The sequence below is a fragment of the Gorilla gorilla genome, chromosome 15 (assembly GCF_029281585.2).
Source record: "Gorilla gorilla gorilla isolate KB3781 chromosome 15, NHGRI_mGorGor1-v2.1_pri, whole genome shotgun sequence".
Taxonomy (NCBI): domain Eukaryota; kingdom Metazoa; phylum Chordata; class Mammalia; order Primates; family Hominidae; genus Gorilla; species Gorilla gorilla.
The window spans coordinates 107,528,193-107,544,583 of NC_073239.2; the positions used below are offsets into that span (position 1 = coordinate 107,528,193).

General features: G+C 48.2%; 1 protein-coding gene across 4 annotated transcripts in view; it reads right to left on the bottom strand.

The window, feature by feature from the left end:
* The window catches only part of TTC7B (tetratricopeptide repeat domain 7B), a 277,826-nt gene that overhangs the window by 42,074 nt on the left and 219,361 nt on the right, over positions 1-16,391 (bottom strand). For all 4 annotated transcript variants that reach the window (XM_004055569.3, XM_019010165.3, XM_063698113.1 and 1 more), the window contains one exon: positions 11,868-12,008. In XM_004055569.3, the coding sequence (XP_004055617.1) occupies positions 11,868-12,008 (141 nt within the window). The remainder of the gene's footprint in view (positions 1-11,867; positions 12,009-16,391) is intronic.

The following is a 16,391-nucleotide window of genomic DNA, read 5'->3' on the forward strand; positions in this document are numbered from 1 at the left end:
TCCCTTCATGTGATGGGGAAATGGGAGACGCAGACGGAACCAAGTCAGGATCATGACGGTAAGGGAAAGAATCCAGCCCCCATGGCACTTTTCAGTGCTGTGGAAGTTGCTGGAGGAAACCTATGGCTCTGATAAGGCCTGTGACCCTGACAGATGTGACAGCAAAATGCACGGCCTAGGGTTACTCCCAAATCCCTCCGTTTTCAGCTCAAAAGGAAAGACTGAAGGCACGATGTCCTGCAGTGATTTTCAAACCATTTTCGCCAGTGAAGGCTGTTTCTTCCAAAGGGATCTTACCCCAGGATACAAAAGACTCCTAAGAGTGGGCAGTGTGGCTACCTCTTGTTTGCCCCCCTCTCTCTGCCTCCGAGGAGCCACTGGGAACACTAGGGTTTCCAATTTGCAAGCCACAGTGTCATGAGAACATGGAGGACTTGGTTCTTGGCCCTGCGCCTCGTGTGTGGCCTTGGGCAAGTCAATCACCTTCTCTGGGCCTGTCCACCTGTCAGGTGGGGGGCCCGTGCCTGGCCCATAGCTCTCCCAGGGCAGTGGCAGGCATCAGATAACACAGGAGTGGCAGGGATCAAGACAAGGCCGTGCCAAGGGATCAACCCTAGGCTGAGCATTTTCCTGCCACATCCATCAGGAGCACAGGCCTTATATACCAGTGCCATAGGTTTCCTCCAGCAACTTCCATTCACCAGGAAGCCTGGAGCCCAAGGCAAGTCACAAATGGTAAGGGTAAGTAACTCTCAGTCAAGCCTAAGCTCTCTTGGAGACCGCAGGGTGAGGAAGCTGAGGTGCAAAGAGATAACCGGACTCATTTGAGCCCTGCAGCTCTATTTTGCCGGGTCAGAGTATTTGGGGGATCCAGGTCTAGCCTTTCCATTTCACAATGGCCCCTTAAGACAATGACTCTGAATAGCCATTCCCTCTCTAAGACGAAATTACACTTGCATGGGGCACAACGTCTTAGGCTCCAGGAATGAAGCTTTAGTGGTGGGGTTTCAGACACCAATCAAGTAGTTTGAGATGGAGTTGGAGATAAAAAGGAAAGGATTTCTAAGGTTTCCCACCACCCGTGAGATCACCCCAGGATGTAGCCTTCTTTGCCTAGGCATGTGGCTGGGCCTCTAGGACAGAACGAGGCCACAAGTATTGATTATGAACCTGCACTACTTGAAAAGCCTTCTTTCCTGGGAGTCCATAGCCCAAACAAGGACCACATATTCCACCCAACCTCCCCAGTAGCAGAGCTGGGGATTTGATCTCCATCTGCCTCCCTCATCTTCACTGGTTGGGAACTCAGGAAGAAAAGAATATCATTTATACTTTCCCAAAGCCCCTCACATAGAAACAGTATGGCTTTCTCACTAAACTGTAGACAACTCCTAGCCACAGTCATTTCTGTATCCCTCAGCAGAGGATCTACAGGCTGGTCCCCTAGGACACAACTTAGTAGGTGCTCAAGAAAAGTCTGCAGATTACTGAATGCTGGGTGTGGGTCAGAGCAGGGCAGCCATTTCTGTGGCACAGATCAACAAAGACAGGTGAAGGCCAGGGAAGCAACAGCAAATGAAATCTCCCTTTCCTTTCACCAAGGAGTGAATTCAATTTAAAAAAATAAAGGGCCTTGTAAGCTTATTAAGAGATACAAGAACTGGTACCAAAGGAACAGCAGCACAGTGAAACGGGCTCTGGGAACTCAACGCCATCAGCTGCCAACAAGAACACACTTCAGTGCAAGGTCAGTGCTCCAGCTGCAGGGCAGGGTCTGGAAGGTCACTCTCTGAAGAGGTTCCAGGGACAGATATTCTGTCCTGGCCGCTGGTGGCTGACTGCCTGTCACCAAAGGCAAGGGGCGTGGATACTTCCTACCTTATTTTGAGAGCTCCATAAGCTCTGAATGTTCTCTTAGGAACCCTTGGTTTGTCCCTGCTATTGGGTTACTATGAAAAATGTTGTGGATAAAATCTCCCCACTGTGTACAAAGCTTATTTGGCATGAACATAACCCAAATGCTTTTGCTTGGCATTTCAAATTCAAAATTAGGGCCCTGCCGCCTTTCCAACCTCCTCCTTTGCCTCAAATGCCTTTCAGCTTCCCTCTGCCCAGGACCCCCCAGAAACCCAGGGCAAGCACTTTTCACCCTTCCATTCTTCCTCCACCCTGCATGTGCTCTGGGACACCCCTCGACCTCATCTGCCCTGTCACAGTGAGCCGCAAGTGTGCCAACCCTCCTGCAGGGCTGGGTCAAGGCTGTTCCTTTCTCGCACCCTAACTCTGCCTTGCGCACAGAGGGCTTCCTGCAACGGTTTGTTGAACCAGACTGGAGACGTGATCCTAAAAGGGCTGAGCTACACTGTGAAGGTTTCTCTCTCAAGGTGAAGTGGTGTTCCTGGCTGGGGGACCTGGTGCTAGATGCACCCAGAACCTCACGCAGGTCTAGTTTCCTCATTCATTCATTCATTCATTCATTCATTCATCAAATGCTTGTCAAGCCCCTGCTTCATGTCAGCTGCAAGGGGCTTGCCCTGGGCTTGGCTGTGCAGGGTATGCACAGGCACTGGGCTGAGGAGGCTGACAACCAGCCTGCGCCCCACTGCAGGCTGTATGCCTGGACAGGGCTGCACCAGCCTGGAGGAATGCAAGGAAGCCCTTTCCTTCTCACAAAGGTGTCCTCCACTAGCCAAGGCTGCTCTCTCTGGGGGCTTAGTCTATTCAGAAGGGACATCTTTCGGAAACGCACACAAAGGAGCAGTCTAGGCTGGAGGCAGCCCTCAGAACGGCCCCGAGATCTTCTACCTCACCTGCGCCTGGCAGAGAAACGTGACGGAAAGGACGCATGGCAGTAGGTACCTCCCGACCTCGCAGCTCAAGCCGGCAGCCTCCCTGACCCATCCAAACCGTGTCCTTTACCCCTGACCCTGCCTCCTTAAACAGAGATGCTGTGGAGGGCAGAGGGGTCCCACCTGATCGCAGGGTGTCTGTTAGCACAGAGGGTGCTCCTGGAGCCCACCTTCTTTTTCACATAAAAATCAGCACAACGGCCAAGCAGAAAGGGATCCTGTGTCCTGATGGGTCTCCTGTCACCCTTCCAAGCCCTCAAGGCCTAGAGAGGCCTTCAGCTCTGTCAGCTTTCACTGGACTTAGCCTTAATTCTTTCTTTCTCTGAGAAGGGTTAGCAAGTGGAAGGAGGCAGTGATTTTGTCTTCAAGTGCCGTCCTACCCTGAGCTTCTCTGGGCCAGGCCCCATGCTGGGACCTGAAGTCCCCAGATTGAGCACAGCCCAGGCTCTGGCCTCATTGAAGGCCCAGCCAAATGTCTTTGCCAGGGTCGGGCTGTGCAACTGCCATCAGTCTCTGAGTCTGCATCTGGCTGTGTCGGTTTGTCGAGAGGGAGCCCTTCTCCAGGGGCTCCGTGGCACAGCAGGATGATCTCCTCCTCCCCTAGCTGCAGCAGTGACACGCGCTAGCCCTTCCTGGCCTCAGCCCCGCTGTTCTGACTCCTGACCCATCCCCTCGGCTGCCTTGACACATCATTCAGAGAGAAGTCAGAAGCCAGCCAAGTGGACCCCGAGCCTCTTCTGGCCACCAAACCAACAACTCATCTGTGTCCTCTGTTCCATCCACTCTGTGTCTCTTCTGCCTTCGTCACTGAGAGCCAACCCCTCTGCCTGTGCCCTGGGCCCCACCACACTCTTGCTGGAGGAATTCATTTCACCTCCACACATCCCCCCTCTCTTCTGGATGCCGAGGGCCTCATTTTTACCTGATCGTCCCTGTGGGCAATCAACGTGCTCCAATGGGCTTCAGCCTCCTCAGTCCCTACGCAGCTCCGCACACCCAATCAACACGCTCCAACGGGTTTCAGCCCCCTTCAAGCCCCAGGCTCCCAATCACATCCCTCATTGCTGCTCCAGAGGGATTCTTCTTGCAAGAACTGTGCACCTTCTGTGCCTTAACTTCCTCACTTGCCATTTGCTCTGCAACCCACACCAGATGGCATCCATCTCCACCACGCCACTAAATCCAGTCTCGTCACCATCACCAACACTCCCATACATCAGGTCCAGCAAATGCTTTTGTCTCTACATTCCCAACCTCTCAGCGGCACTGCCCACCGGCCACATCCTCCTTAAAAATCGTTATTTTAGTAGTTGTTATGTGTTTGCTGTTATATGGTTGTCCTAACTCTCTTCATTTAATAGAAGACACAGAGGCTCAGTGCGAGTGGGAATAGCTTGCCCAGGTATTACTGCTAGTGTGTGGCGGGGCCAGGGTTGTAACTGATGAGTCAGACCCAGGTTCTCGCCTTCACCGCATGGGCTCCTTCCTGCCCCACTGGCTGCCACGATGCCGTCTGCGCTGCTTTCCTCCCGCCTTGCCGACCACTCCCCTTCAGTTGCTGTGGCTCTTCCTCTGCTCCTCAATCTTTTTTTCCTTTTTCAAGGTGGAGTTTCGCTCTTGTTGCTCAGGCTGGAGTGCAGTGGTGCGATCTCGGCTCACTGCAGTCTCCACCTCCCAGGTTCAAGCGATTCTCCTGCCTCAGCCTCCCGAGTAGCCGAGATTACAGGTGCCTGCCACCACACCTGGCTACTTTTGTATTTTTAGTAGAGATGGGGTTTCACCATTTTGGCCAGGCTAGTCTTGAACTCCTGACCTCAGGTGATTGACCCACCTCAGCCTTCCAAACTGCTGGGATTACAGGCATGAGCCACTGCACCCGGCTGCTCCCCAAGCTTTAAATGTGGAGGGGCTCAGTCTCAGTCTGGCCCTTTCACTTCTCCACCTACATTCTCTTCTTAGGCCATCTTAGCACCTATCTTAGGCCTTTAAAGGGGGCTTTAAATCCCAACTCTTAAAGGTATGTTTCCAGCCCAGATCTGAAATGTAGACCGGAACATCCAGCCGCCTGCCTAGCATCCTGACTTCCTTGTCCTCAGGCACCCGACGCTTCCAAGCTCAAGTGGGACTCTGAAGTCTCTGCCTCCCTGACTCCAACTCATCAGTTCTTCCCCAGGCTTCCTCATTGCAGCAAATGGTGTCACCAGTCACCCACAGACTCAAGCCCCACACTCAGGTTTCCTTCCATATTCCTCCTTTTCCTTCACCCCTCAACATCCAACCTACAACAAGTCCCATCAGTTCTGCCTCAGAAGGCATCTCAGGGTCCCCTCCTCTTCATCTCCATTGAGACCGCAGACCAAGCTGCTCTCCTCCACCACCTGGACCAATGCTCCCAATTTCCTGCTCTGCCCGCGTCCACTTTGACTGCCTTCCATCCATTCTCCACATTTAGCTGGAGTGATTTTTTTTCCGGAGAGGGGTCTTGCTATGTTGCCCAGGCCAGACTCAGGCAATCCTTCCACCTCAGCCTCTTGAGTAGTGCCCAGCTTGGAGTGATCTTTTGAAAGTGGTCCTTTCATGCTCCTGCTTCAAGTCGCTCAGTAGCTTTCCAATGATTTTAGGATTAACTAAAAGATCTTAACATGGCTACCAGGGGTGCTGGCATGACCTGAGCCTGGGCCCTTCTCCTGGCTCCCCTTGGCTGCTTTACTGCTTACTCCTTAGGGTTCATGCCCCAGGGGCCAGTATTCCTCTAACACTCAGAGCTCAGGCTGCCCCCAGGGCTTCCCACATGCTGTTCTATGCCTCCATCGTCCCTGACCTGGTGCTAGTCACTGCTGAGGTCACTGCCCAAGTGTGTGCAGGCCCCCTCCGGCTCCCCTGGTTGGGGGAGGCCTTGTGTTATGAGGGGTCGCAGGGGCCTACAGTGCTCCCCCCAGCACTTGGCACAGGGAGTTAAGTGCTTCTGTCATTGTTCTGTTCCACATCTGCAAACGCCATGAAGGCCAGGAGCTGTATCTGTCTTCATAACCATAGGACTCCAGTGCCTCGCTCCACTGTGGCAGGTGGAGATGCTGAACGATACTGTGTTGACAACTGAGTGCCTACTGTGGGTTGGAGCTAGGGTTCTGGGGCCACACTGGTTGGGTTTAGATTCTGGCTTTCTAACTCTTTAGCCACGTAACCTTCGGCAAGTGACCTGATAGCTGTGTCTCAGTTTCTTCACCTACGGAATGGAGTGAATACGGGTATTTGTACCTCATAAGGTTATTATGAGGACTGAACAAATTAAGACATATTAAAGTCCTTGGAATAGCATCTGACACATCTACAGAGTGTGGTAAACGTTAGCTGGACAGGCTTGACCCTCAGGGACGTCGTGTTCCCTCTCACAGGCGCTCCCTGTACAGTGACTGCACACACCACCTGTCTGGGAACCGCCTTCATCTCATCACGAACGGGGCAAAGTTACGGGATTACCCCTTGACCCTGCTGATGCAACCTCTGGTGCCTGGGAGGAGTCTGGGCACAGCCAGGCCAGGCCAGGGCCAAGGAATCTGTGAGAGTATTACAGCCTTAAATTTCCAGCAGAAATCAGAAAATTTGATCTTGCACATCTAAGAATAGCCGCTGGTTTCAACCATGAGAGGTGCCAAAGTGAAAGCTGTAATTATTAGTAAGTAACAAGCAGAAATTAACCACCTACTGCAAAGTCATTTTTAGCTGCTGTCCCAAGGTGGAAATTGAAAAATGGGCACCAAGAAGCTGTTTGGTTTGGAAAAGACCCTGGCTCAGTGCCGAAGGGCTGTGGACACGCGAATTTCCAATGCCAGCAGTAAGGTGTGCACTCAAGGAAGATGAGGAATGGCTCCTGAGGAACCATGTCTTGAGGTGCCACATCCCATGCTCTAATGGGGCTCTCCTGACTTCTGCATAGTGAGACTGCAAAGGTGCTCACTTCTATCCAGCCTGGGCTCCCACATTGCAAAAATGGAGAAAATAACCTTTCTCTGACTTTCTTTACAGAATAGTATATAGACAAATGGCACTGGAAGATACCTGGAACTTTTAGGAAAAGAAACCATAAACATGAATAGTTGCTTTCCAAATATCATGGGAGGCACGGATGCTGTAAGAAAAAATCGATAAATTTATTTTAAAAAATGGCAAAAAAGACAAACAAAAACTAAAAAAAAAAAACAACCCTTGGAAGAAGATGTTTACGGCACCTATTTCAGAGACAAGGCAGATTTCTTCAACACACAATAAATGCTTAGAAATAAAAAGGAAAAGCTCAGTATCTAAGAAGATAAATGGTCAAAAGCTATGGACAGAAAACTGAAATACCATTTTCTACTTGTCAGACTGGAAAGATCAAGGATTCTGAGAATTCATTGTGTTGGCAAGGGCGTGAGAAAGTGGACGTTAGCACATTGTTGACTGGAATGTAAACTGGTACAATTCTGTGGAAGGCAATGGACAAAACTTACCAAAATTAAAGAGTACACACCCTTTCATCCATCAGTTCCACTGTTTAGAGTTTATCTTACAGATAAAAAAAAAATACACAGTCAGCCCTCAGTATCCATGGGGAATTGGTTCTGGGACCTCCCTTGAATACCAAAATCCATGGATGTTCTAGTCCCTGATATGAAATGGTGCAGGATTTGCACATCCTCCTGTGTATTTTAAATTATCCTATGCACATCCTCCTGTGTATTTTAAATCATCTCTAGATTACTTAAAATACCTAATACAATGTAAATGCTATTTAAATAGTTCTTATACTGTATTGTTTAGGGAATAATGACAAGAAGACAAAGTTTGTACTTGTTCAGTACAGACAGATTGTTTTCAGATATTTTTAATGCAAGGTTGGTTAAATCCATGGATGCAGAACCTGAGAATGTAAAGGGTAGACTGTGTATAGGGATACTTATTGAAGCATTATCTGTAATGGCAAAATACTAGAGTGGGGGAGCTCAAACCACATAAGGTAAAACCCGACAGTGCGGTGAAAGCTGTTTTCTTCTAAATTTACCTCTTAAAAGGCTATGTGAAGGTATGATATGATTCTACATCTTGACTCAAGCAAAATCATTGCTTTGAAAGAGTCAATACGGCACAAATTGCCATAATAATCTAAATGTTATCAGCTGAATTTAAGACTCAAATCTAAATGTTAATCAGTAGAGTATTGGTTAAATGATGGTCTAACCATACAGTAGACATACTCTGTAGCTGTGACAAAGTATAAGTCACCTTACACGTGCTGATGTACACTGACCTACCAGGTAGCACATTCAGGGGGTGGTGGGGGACAAAGTACAGCATGTGAGATTTCTGGAAGATGCACAGAACCGGTGACAGTGGTTGCCTGTGGCGGGGGTGACTGAGGCTCAGGGATAAGAGGGAGCCTTTTCACTTTGTGGCTTTTCAATTGTGTGCCATGGACCTATGGAAGGGAGCACCTATCATACAGAAAGTGGGGACCTGCTGTGGGCAAGCATCCCTCATCTCCTGGGCCTGTCCTCTTACAAAGCAGCTGGCGGCACAGGTGTCCTATTCACTATCTCCTTGTCGTATACATGCACAGACAAGTGGCCTAGGGACCCTCTGCTACAATAGATTTCTCTGCTGGAAATCCAAGGTCATCTTCGAGTGACCTTTCCTGCAAGCCTCAAATCTGGGTCCACCTCCACTGTGGGCTCCCATCACGAGCTCCCACTGTACTCAGTTCACCAGAAAAAACCACCAGGAGAGAACAGGCCCACAAATGCCACTCAGACACCATGGCTTTGGGTGTCAGGCCTTGATCTAACTAATTTCTTCTAAACCTTACAAAACTTATGGGCTCTGGCAGTATTGTGGGAGCTGATGATGGACACAGGAAACAGAGGTTACCTGGTTTCCATGAACTGCCAAAAAATTGAGTCACATTTACTTTGCCTCTCAGAGCAGTGGAGCTCAAATCACATAAGGTAAAACCTGGCAGTGCAGTGGAAACTGTCTTCTAAATTTTCCTCTTGAAGGACTATGTGAATATATGATACGATTCTAAATCTTGACTCAAGCAAAGTCATTGCTTTGAAACAGTCAATATGGCACAAATTCCAAAAAGATCCTAATTGACTCCATTCATTCATCCTACACGCAATGCTCACCGTATGCATACAGCACAGTCTGCTCAGGGTTTACAGGGTCGACAGTCACTTTCCATAGTTCAATTTCACCACCTTCTAGAATAGTAAAGCCACACCCATTCGCTAGGAAGGAGAACTTGACTCTGTCCTATGGGCCATGCAATGAGAAACGGATCTTGCGTGATTATATTAAAATTCAAGGACAGCTCCAAGAAGGCTGGGCACGGTGCCTCACACCTGTAATCCCAGCACTTTAGGAGGCTGAGGCAGGCGGATCACCTGAGGTCAAGAGTTCGAGACCAAGCCTGGCCAACATGGTGAAACCCTGTCTCTTCTAAAAATACAAAAATCAGTGGAGCATGGTGGCAGGCACCTGTAATCCCAGCTATTTGGGAGGCTGAGGCAGGAGAATTGCTTGAACCCAGCAGGCAGAGGTTGCAGTAAGCCGAGATCACACCATTGCACTCCAGCCTGGGGTAAAGAGGGAGACTCCAACCTCCCGAAAAAATAAAATGAAAGGATAGCTCCAAGCTGAATCTTAGCCATCAAGTTCGTCAATATTCTAATAATCAGCTACAAAATTTCCTCCCTAACAGTCATGGCAGGCCATGCAAAGTGGGGCAAAGTCTCTAGATAACTGAGTTGGGGGCAGCAAGACACCATGCAGCGCTCTCCTGGAATATGTTGACTTTCAGGTCATTAAGTTTTCCGAGAAACAAGCGAGAGAAGAACCACCTTTGAGGTCAGGGGGGCTAGTTCCACCCTGGAGGGATGGCCTTCAGCCCTTCTGGTGTTTTAGACTTCAGCACTTCAGAAACCCAGCTTTGAGACCAATTTGAAAGGCAACTCTGACCCTACACCAGCCCCACAAGTTCAGGTTTACCTGGCCTGGACACTAAACCATACTCCTTCCCTTTCTGTTCTCTGTAGTCGTTGTTCATGGGGGTAACTGACTAGGACAGGCATCAGAGTTCTCAGCCAGGAACTGGACTTTTGCATAAGGGAGCTGTGGAGGAGGCGTTACTGCTACTCCTTGGCCCTCAGAGGCAGAATGTCTGGGACCTCTCTAAGCAAGAGGCCAAATGCTGTAGGTGTCTGCAGCAGAGAAGAACAACTGCGAATTCATGAATCACCCCTCTTTTGTACTTCTGCTTAGAAGAATATAATTTGTTAATTTACGGTAGTCGTTATGGTGCAATTGAAGATGCCAACACAGAAAAGGCTGACTGAGCTGGGCTCTGCAGCATGCCAAGGCCAGGTAAATCCAAACATGTTTTCAATGCGAAGGCCTGCCAGTGGTGTCAAACAGGGTGGAATATCATACGATTAGCCTTGGCAAAAAAGGAGTCAACAGAGGGAAAACTGGTGGATAATAAGCACCCTTCTCAGCCAAAAGTGGGCTTTCACCACACACTGTAAGAGTCAAGCCTGAGAAGGCCCAGGTAGGGCTATACAGATGAAGTGATGAAACCTGAGGAGGGGAATTACCTTTTACGTCAAAATATAAATATGTAAGTAAATCCACAGCCATTATTTCTTGGAAGCGCAGTGTAGTGGGATTCTCGTTATTAAAATGCCTGCACAGGCCAGGTGCAGTGGCTCACGCCTGTAATCCCAGCAATTTGGGAGGCCAAGGTGGACGGATCACCTGAGGTCAGGAGTTCGAGACCAGCCTGGCCAAGATGGTGAAACCCTGTCTCTACTAAAAACACAAAAATTAGCTGGGCGTGGTGGTGGGTGCCTTTAATTCCAGCTACTTGGGAGGCTGAGGCAGGAGAATCGCTTGAACCTGGGAGGCAGAGGTTGCAGTGAGCCGAGATTGCACCACTGCACTCCAGCCTGGGCGACAGAACAAGACTCCGTCTCAAAAAAAAAAAAAAAAAAGCCTGGACACTGCATTTATTTTTGGGCTTTTTAGTGGTGCAGAAGCATCGCTGAGCCAGCAGAGTGCCCTGGGAACTGGGGAAGGGGCACTCATGCCCCCCTTCCGGGCCAGTCTCCAGGTCAGAGGCTGTTGCTGTCTCTCTATGAAATTACAGAGAGAGCCATCAGAGAGGGGCAGAGGAGCATAGGATCATAGGGGCACCAAACACACAGCCCCTTCCCTGGCTTTATAAAGACATCTGTGTCCTTAACACCTCTTGGCCCTCTCTCAGGGACTCCAAGAATTCACTGTCAAGATGTGCCAGGCATTGCACTCATCAACCCTGGGAGATGGGTGCTATTCCTAAGCCCATCATACAGAATTGGAAACTGAGGCTGAGTTAAATACTTTAACTCAAATCTACCCAGTTGTTACAGCTATGACTCCAAGTCACTCACAAAGACAGTCTCTACAGCACAGACCCTGCACCCCACATGGCAAACTCCCCAAGAATCCTTAGAGTCAATCCAGAAAACTTTCCTAGATGTCTGCTCTGTGCCAGGGCACCGAGGCAGGGGAGAGGGATCGGGGGATACAGAGTCACTTGTGGTTCCTGAAAAGAAGTAGTAACATTTTGGTGCATGGCTGGGAAGCTTTGATCTCTCCTAATGAGGGGTGTGCGCTAAACAGACAAGCGCCCAGGCTCTGGCACAGCAGCGGGTTGTGGGTGGGGCGGAGCCCAGGCTCTGGCACAGCAGTGGGTTGTGGGTAGGGGCAGAGCCCAGGCTCTGGCACAGCAGCGGGTTGTGGGTAGGGGCGGAGCCCAGGCTCTGGCACAGCAGCGGGTTGTGGGTGGGGCGGAGCCCAGGCTCTGGCACAGCAGCGGGTTGTGGGTAGGGGCGGAGCCCAGGCTCTGGCACAGCAGCGGGTTGTGGGTAGGGGCGGAGCCCAGGCTCTGGCACAGCAGCGGGTTGTGGGTGGGGCGGAGGGTACCGGGTGGGGCAGGGGTACCTGCATGGAGCCAGATCTGCGCCAGCGTCATCCAGGGGTGCAGCGGGCCCTGCTTAGGGGCACTGCTCTGCAGAGACGAAGCCACTTCCGACAGTGCCTGCTCCACTCTTGAGGCTGCTACCGATGTGGCATGGACGGAGCCTGTGAGAGGTTTTTGAGAAGACTCTATCAGGAGCGAAAGAACAGACCCAACCAATCAACCCCTTCCCACACAGACAAGCGCGGAACACACACACCCCTTCCCCCATGATGTTTCTAAGATTTACTGTCCACAAAGAAACGCGGGCAATCACGGCCTGGGGCCTTAGTTTCCATCCTTGGGCTTTAGCTAATCTTTTTGTCAACAAACAGAGCACATGCCCCCTCCAGGAGCTCAGCCTAGCGGTGTGAGTGCTGGCAGATGGGGGGCCAGATACACAGCTGTGATGATACTGGCGTTTAAAAATCAAATAAATGAAGTGCTATAAGGGGACATTACAAAGCGCCCCTGTAAGGGCCTAAACCTAGAAACTTAATCGAGGTTGGGGGAGGAATATACTTGCCTCCTGGGGTAGCATTTGGAGTAGATGTACTGGCCATTCTCAAGACAAACCCAGCAACTTCCCGTTTCATTAGCGCAAGCCTGGCCTTGGAGAGGTGGGCTACACCCTCGGTTTAGAACCATATTCTAAGGCATGACTTAAAAACTGCAGAAAAAAGCACACTTTTGCCCTGTGTATAAGCAGATGTCTATCCTTAAGGCTAGACTAGCAGGGGATGGGATGGAATGGGTTTGTAGCAAAGACTCCTGGGGCTCAGAATATGCACCTGCCTAATTATTCTGTAAAACCTGCTGTCCTGAAAGGCTAAGGAGAGGGGTCGACCAAGCGTGTTCACTAGTCAAGGGTTGGGGGAGTGCACAAGTCAAAATGCAAAACTCATTTCTCTTCATGTTGACCTCTCGGAGGATCGGAGACCACCTCCTCAAACAGAGGCTTGCTTCCCACCTCTTTCCAACATTCACTCTTGGAGATGTGGTTTTAGAATCAAGAGCAGGATTCTCTTGATTTCAAGAGAGCAGTTGTTTCAAATTTGAAACTGTTAATATTTCTATTCACCTGCATCATTCTTAATGATCCATCAAACTTCATCAAAAAGTTTAGTATGGAGATAAACATACCAACATTGAGAGTGGTAACTACCAACTCATCATAAAGTTTAAAATAGTAATAATCTATAAAGATAAATGCTGACTACAAAATAAATGGAGTTATATTCTTGATAATACAAAATTGTGAGCATAAAAATAATTTCAGTTGCGCTTTGGAATGCACCCATCATCTATAAATTTAAAGAGTATTCACAGCAATAGATGCACCATCCATATTATGTTTTGATTGCTCTAATGTAATGGTAACATGGATGCTTCTAAATGCACCTGAATCCTTTGGTGAGGACTTGGTGGATGGAAATCAGAGTGGGCTGACAGTGCCCACAAGGATGACCAAGAGGAGAGCAGCCTCTGGAAAGGTCTAACAAGTCCTGCTGCACAATACGGAACTCAGAGCCTGAGTTAAAAGAGTCTAGTGGCAGGGCGCGGTGGCTCACGCCTATAATCCCAGCACTTTGGGAGGCCGAGGCGGGCGGATCAGGAGGTCAGGAGATTGAGACCATCTTGGCTAACACGGTGAAACCCTGTCTCTACTAAAAATACAAAAAATTAGCCAGGCGCGGTGGCAGGTGCCTGTAATCCTAGCTACTCAGGAGGCTGAGGCAGGAGAATGGCGTGAACCCGGGAGGCGGAGTTTGCAGTGAGCAGAGATAGCGCCACTGCAGTCCGGCCTGGGCGAAAGAGCGAGACTCCGTCTCAAAAATAAATAAACAAATAAATAAATAAATAAAAGAGTCTAATTGTCCAGGCGCAGTGGGAGGCCAAGGTGGGTGGATCACCTGAGGTCAGGAGTTTGATACCAGCCTGACCAATCTGACCAATATGGAGAAACCCCATCTCTACTAAAAATACAAAACTTAGCTGGGCATGGTGGCACATGCCCGTAATCCCAGCTACTCGGGAGGCTGAGGCAGGAGAATTGCTTGAACCCAGGAGGCAGAGCTTGCAGTGAGCCGAGGTCGCTCCATTGCACTCCAGCCTGGGCGACAGAGTGAGACTCTGTCTCAAAAAAATAAATAAATATATAAATAAATAAATAAATAAATAAAAGAGTCTAATTGATGATATATGAAGGGGGAACCTAAGAAGTGTGCTAAGAATCTATCCTTGTTTAGACAAAGTATGTCTAACTACTATTTTTTAAAAATCTACATAGCAAAATGATTACACTGCTGTCAAAATTTCTTATTTGTCACCTTTTTATGGAAAGTAATATTTTGAACTTTGATAACAAGGACTTGATGTAGCTTCCCTGAGATTTTTAGTAGCAATTATAGTTAAATAAATGAGTAATCTAGAGGCTGTTGTTGCCCTATTCTGCCATTACCAAGTTGGCTAACTTCTCATTGGCTTGAACAGTGGTTCTCAACCTTAACTTCACATCAAAATCATTTGGGATTTAAAAAATCATGATGTTATAGCTACATCCCAGACCAACCACATCACTCAGTCTAGGGGTGAGGACTGGCATCTTTGTTAATCACCCCAAGTGATTCCAATGTGCCGCTAAGACTGAGAACCACTCGCTTGGAGAGACCGGAAGTAAATGTTAACGAATATTTGGTCAAAAAAAGCCTGTACATGGGCCAGGCAGCCTGAGCTCTCCTGCTTCCCTGCAGCACAAGGGTCACCTGGGGAACAGAGTTCCAGGAAGATCTTGTTCTCTAGAACAGGGGTTCTTAGACTTTTTGGTCTCAGAATCTCTTCGGACTCTAAAAAAATCATTGAAGACCCTAAAGAGATTGTTTATATGTTATGTCTATTGATATTCACATTAGAAGTAAAAACATGTTTTTTTAAACATGTTTTAACAGACATGTTTAAAATATTCACTTACTAATTCATTAAAAATAACAATAATAAATTATTGCTCTGGAAACATTCCATACATTTTCTACCAGATTCTGTGAATCTTTTGCTACAAGAGTTTGTGACTTTTGGAGGGGCTAATTTTGATTTTTGGATTAACTGTTTTGTTTGGTCCACAAATAAATAATCAGAACTACTGCCAAAGTTTCTTCTCTTTGTGATATTTATACACAACTAAATCAATTAATTCCTAGCACAATATATTTTACTATGAATAAGGTCTGGCAGATGATGATGATGATGGCAATGATGATGACAGCAGTGGTGGTTGTCAGTTTTAGAGAACATACCATGTTTCAGGCACTGCAATTGGCACTTTATATGTACTAATCTTTAACCAGAACACAAACACTAGTCTGATTCCAAATCTGTCCTCTAAGTCCAGCTCTGACGCCACCTCCTACAGGAAGGCTGCTGTGAGCCTTCCATTTCTCCCTACAATAAGTGAGACTCTCTGGTCCTTGGTGCTCCTATGTGGTTGTCACTAACAATCCACAGACCACATGTCTTAAAGTTAATGTAACTGTCTCCCTTATTAGACCGTGTGGGTCTAGAAGATGGGAACTACGTCCTCAGGATAGGGATTTTCAGGGACTAACAATACCAGGCCCATACTAGGTATTAGGTAAATGAGTATGCAGAGAATGAACGAGTGCTGTCAATAGACACGTCACTGTCTGAAATTCAGAAGAGGGTGGCCCCCTCTCTGGATGCATGTGTGCTCTACTCTTCCCCTCTAACAACGGCTCAGAGGCCAGAACCTTCACCCACTCAAAGGGCACTTCAGTGCAGTGCTCATCACTTCCAACAATCCAGACTAAAAATGACAGTGCTGAATAGTTCCAATTAAATACGGTCGTTTCCCCTAACATAAAATTAAAATATAGAGAAGGATAACAGGTTTATTAGAAATAATGTTTTTCTTCCTAGTCAATTTCTTGGTACACACATTTCACCAGGGCAGAGAGCCTTCATATTCTGAACCAGGGATAAATGTTAGGGCACTCACATAATAATAGCACATAACTAACAATAGTGAAATTATATAAGTTGGTATCTACTATTCCTGAAAATAACACAACAAATAAAAGTCTTCCATTGAATTAGTATTGGAAGGAGGGGGAAGGAAATACATCACTTTAATCAGAATGGATACAGCTGGTTAAAAAACAAACCAAGCAGGCCAGGCACGGCGGCTCATGCCTGTAACCCCAGCACCATGGGAGGCCGAGGCAGGCGGATCACCTGAGGTCAGGAGTTCGAGACCAGCCTGGTCAACATAGTGAAACCCTGTCTCTACTAAAAATACAAAAAGTAGCGGGGCGTGGTGGTGCACACCTGTAATCCCAGCTACTCAGGAGGCTGAGGCAGGAGAACTGCTTGAACCCCAGAGGTGGAGGTTGCAGTGAGCTGAGACTGCGCCATTGCACTCCAGCCTGGGCAACAAGAGTGAGATTCCATCTAAAAAAAAAAAAAAAACAACAAAAAAAAACCTGTACTGTATT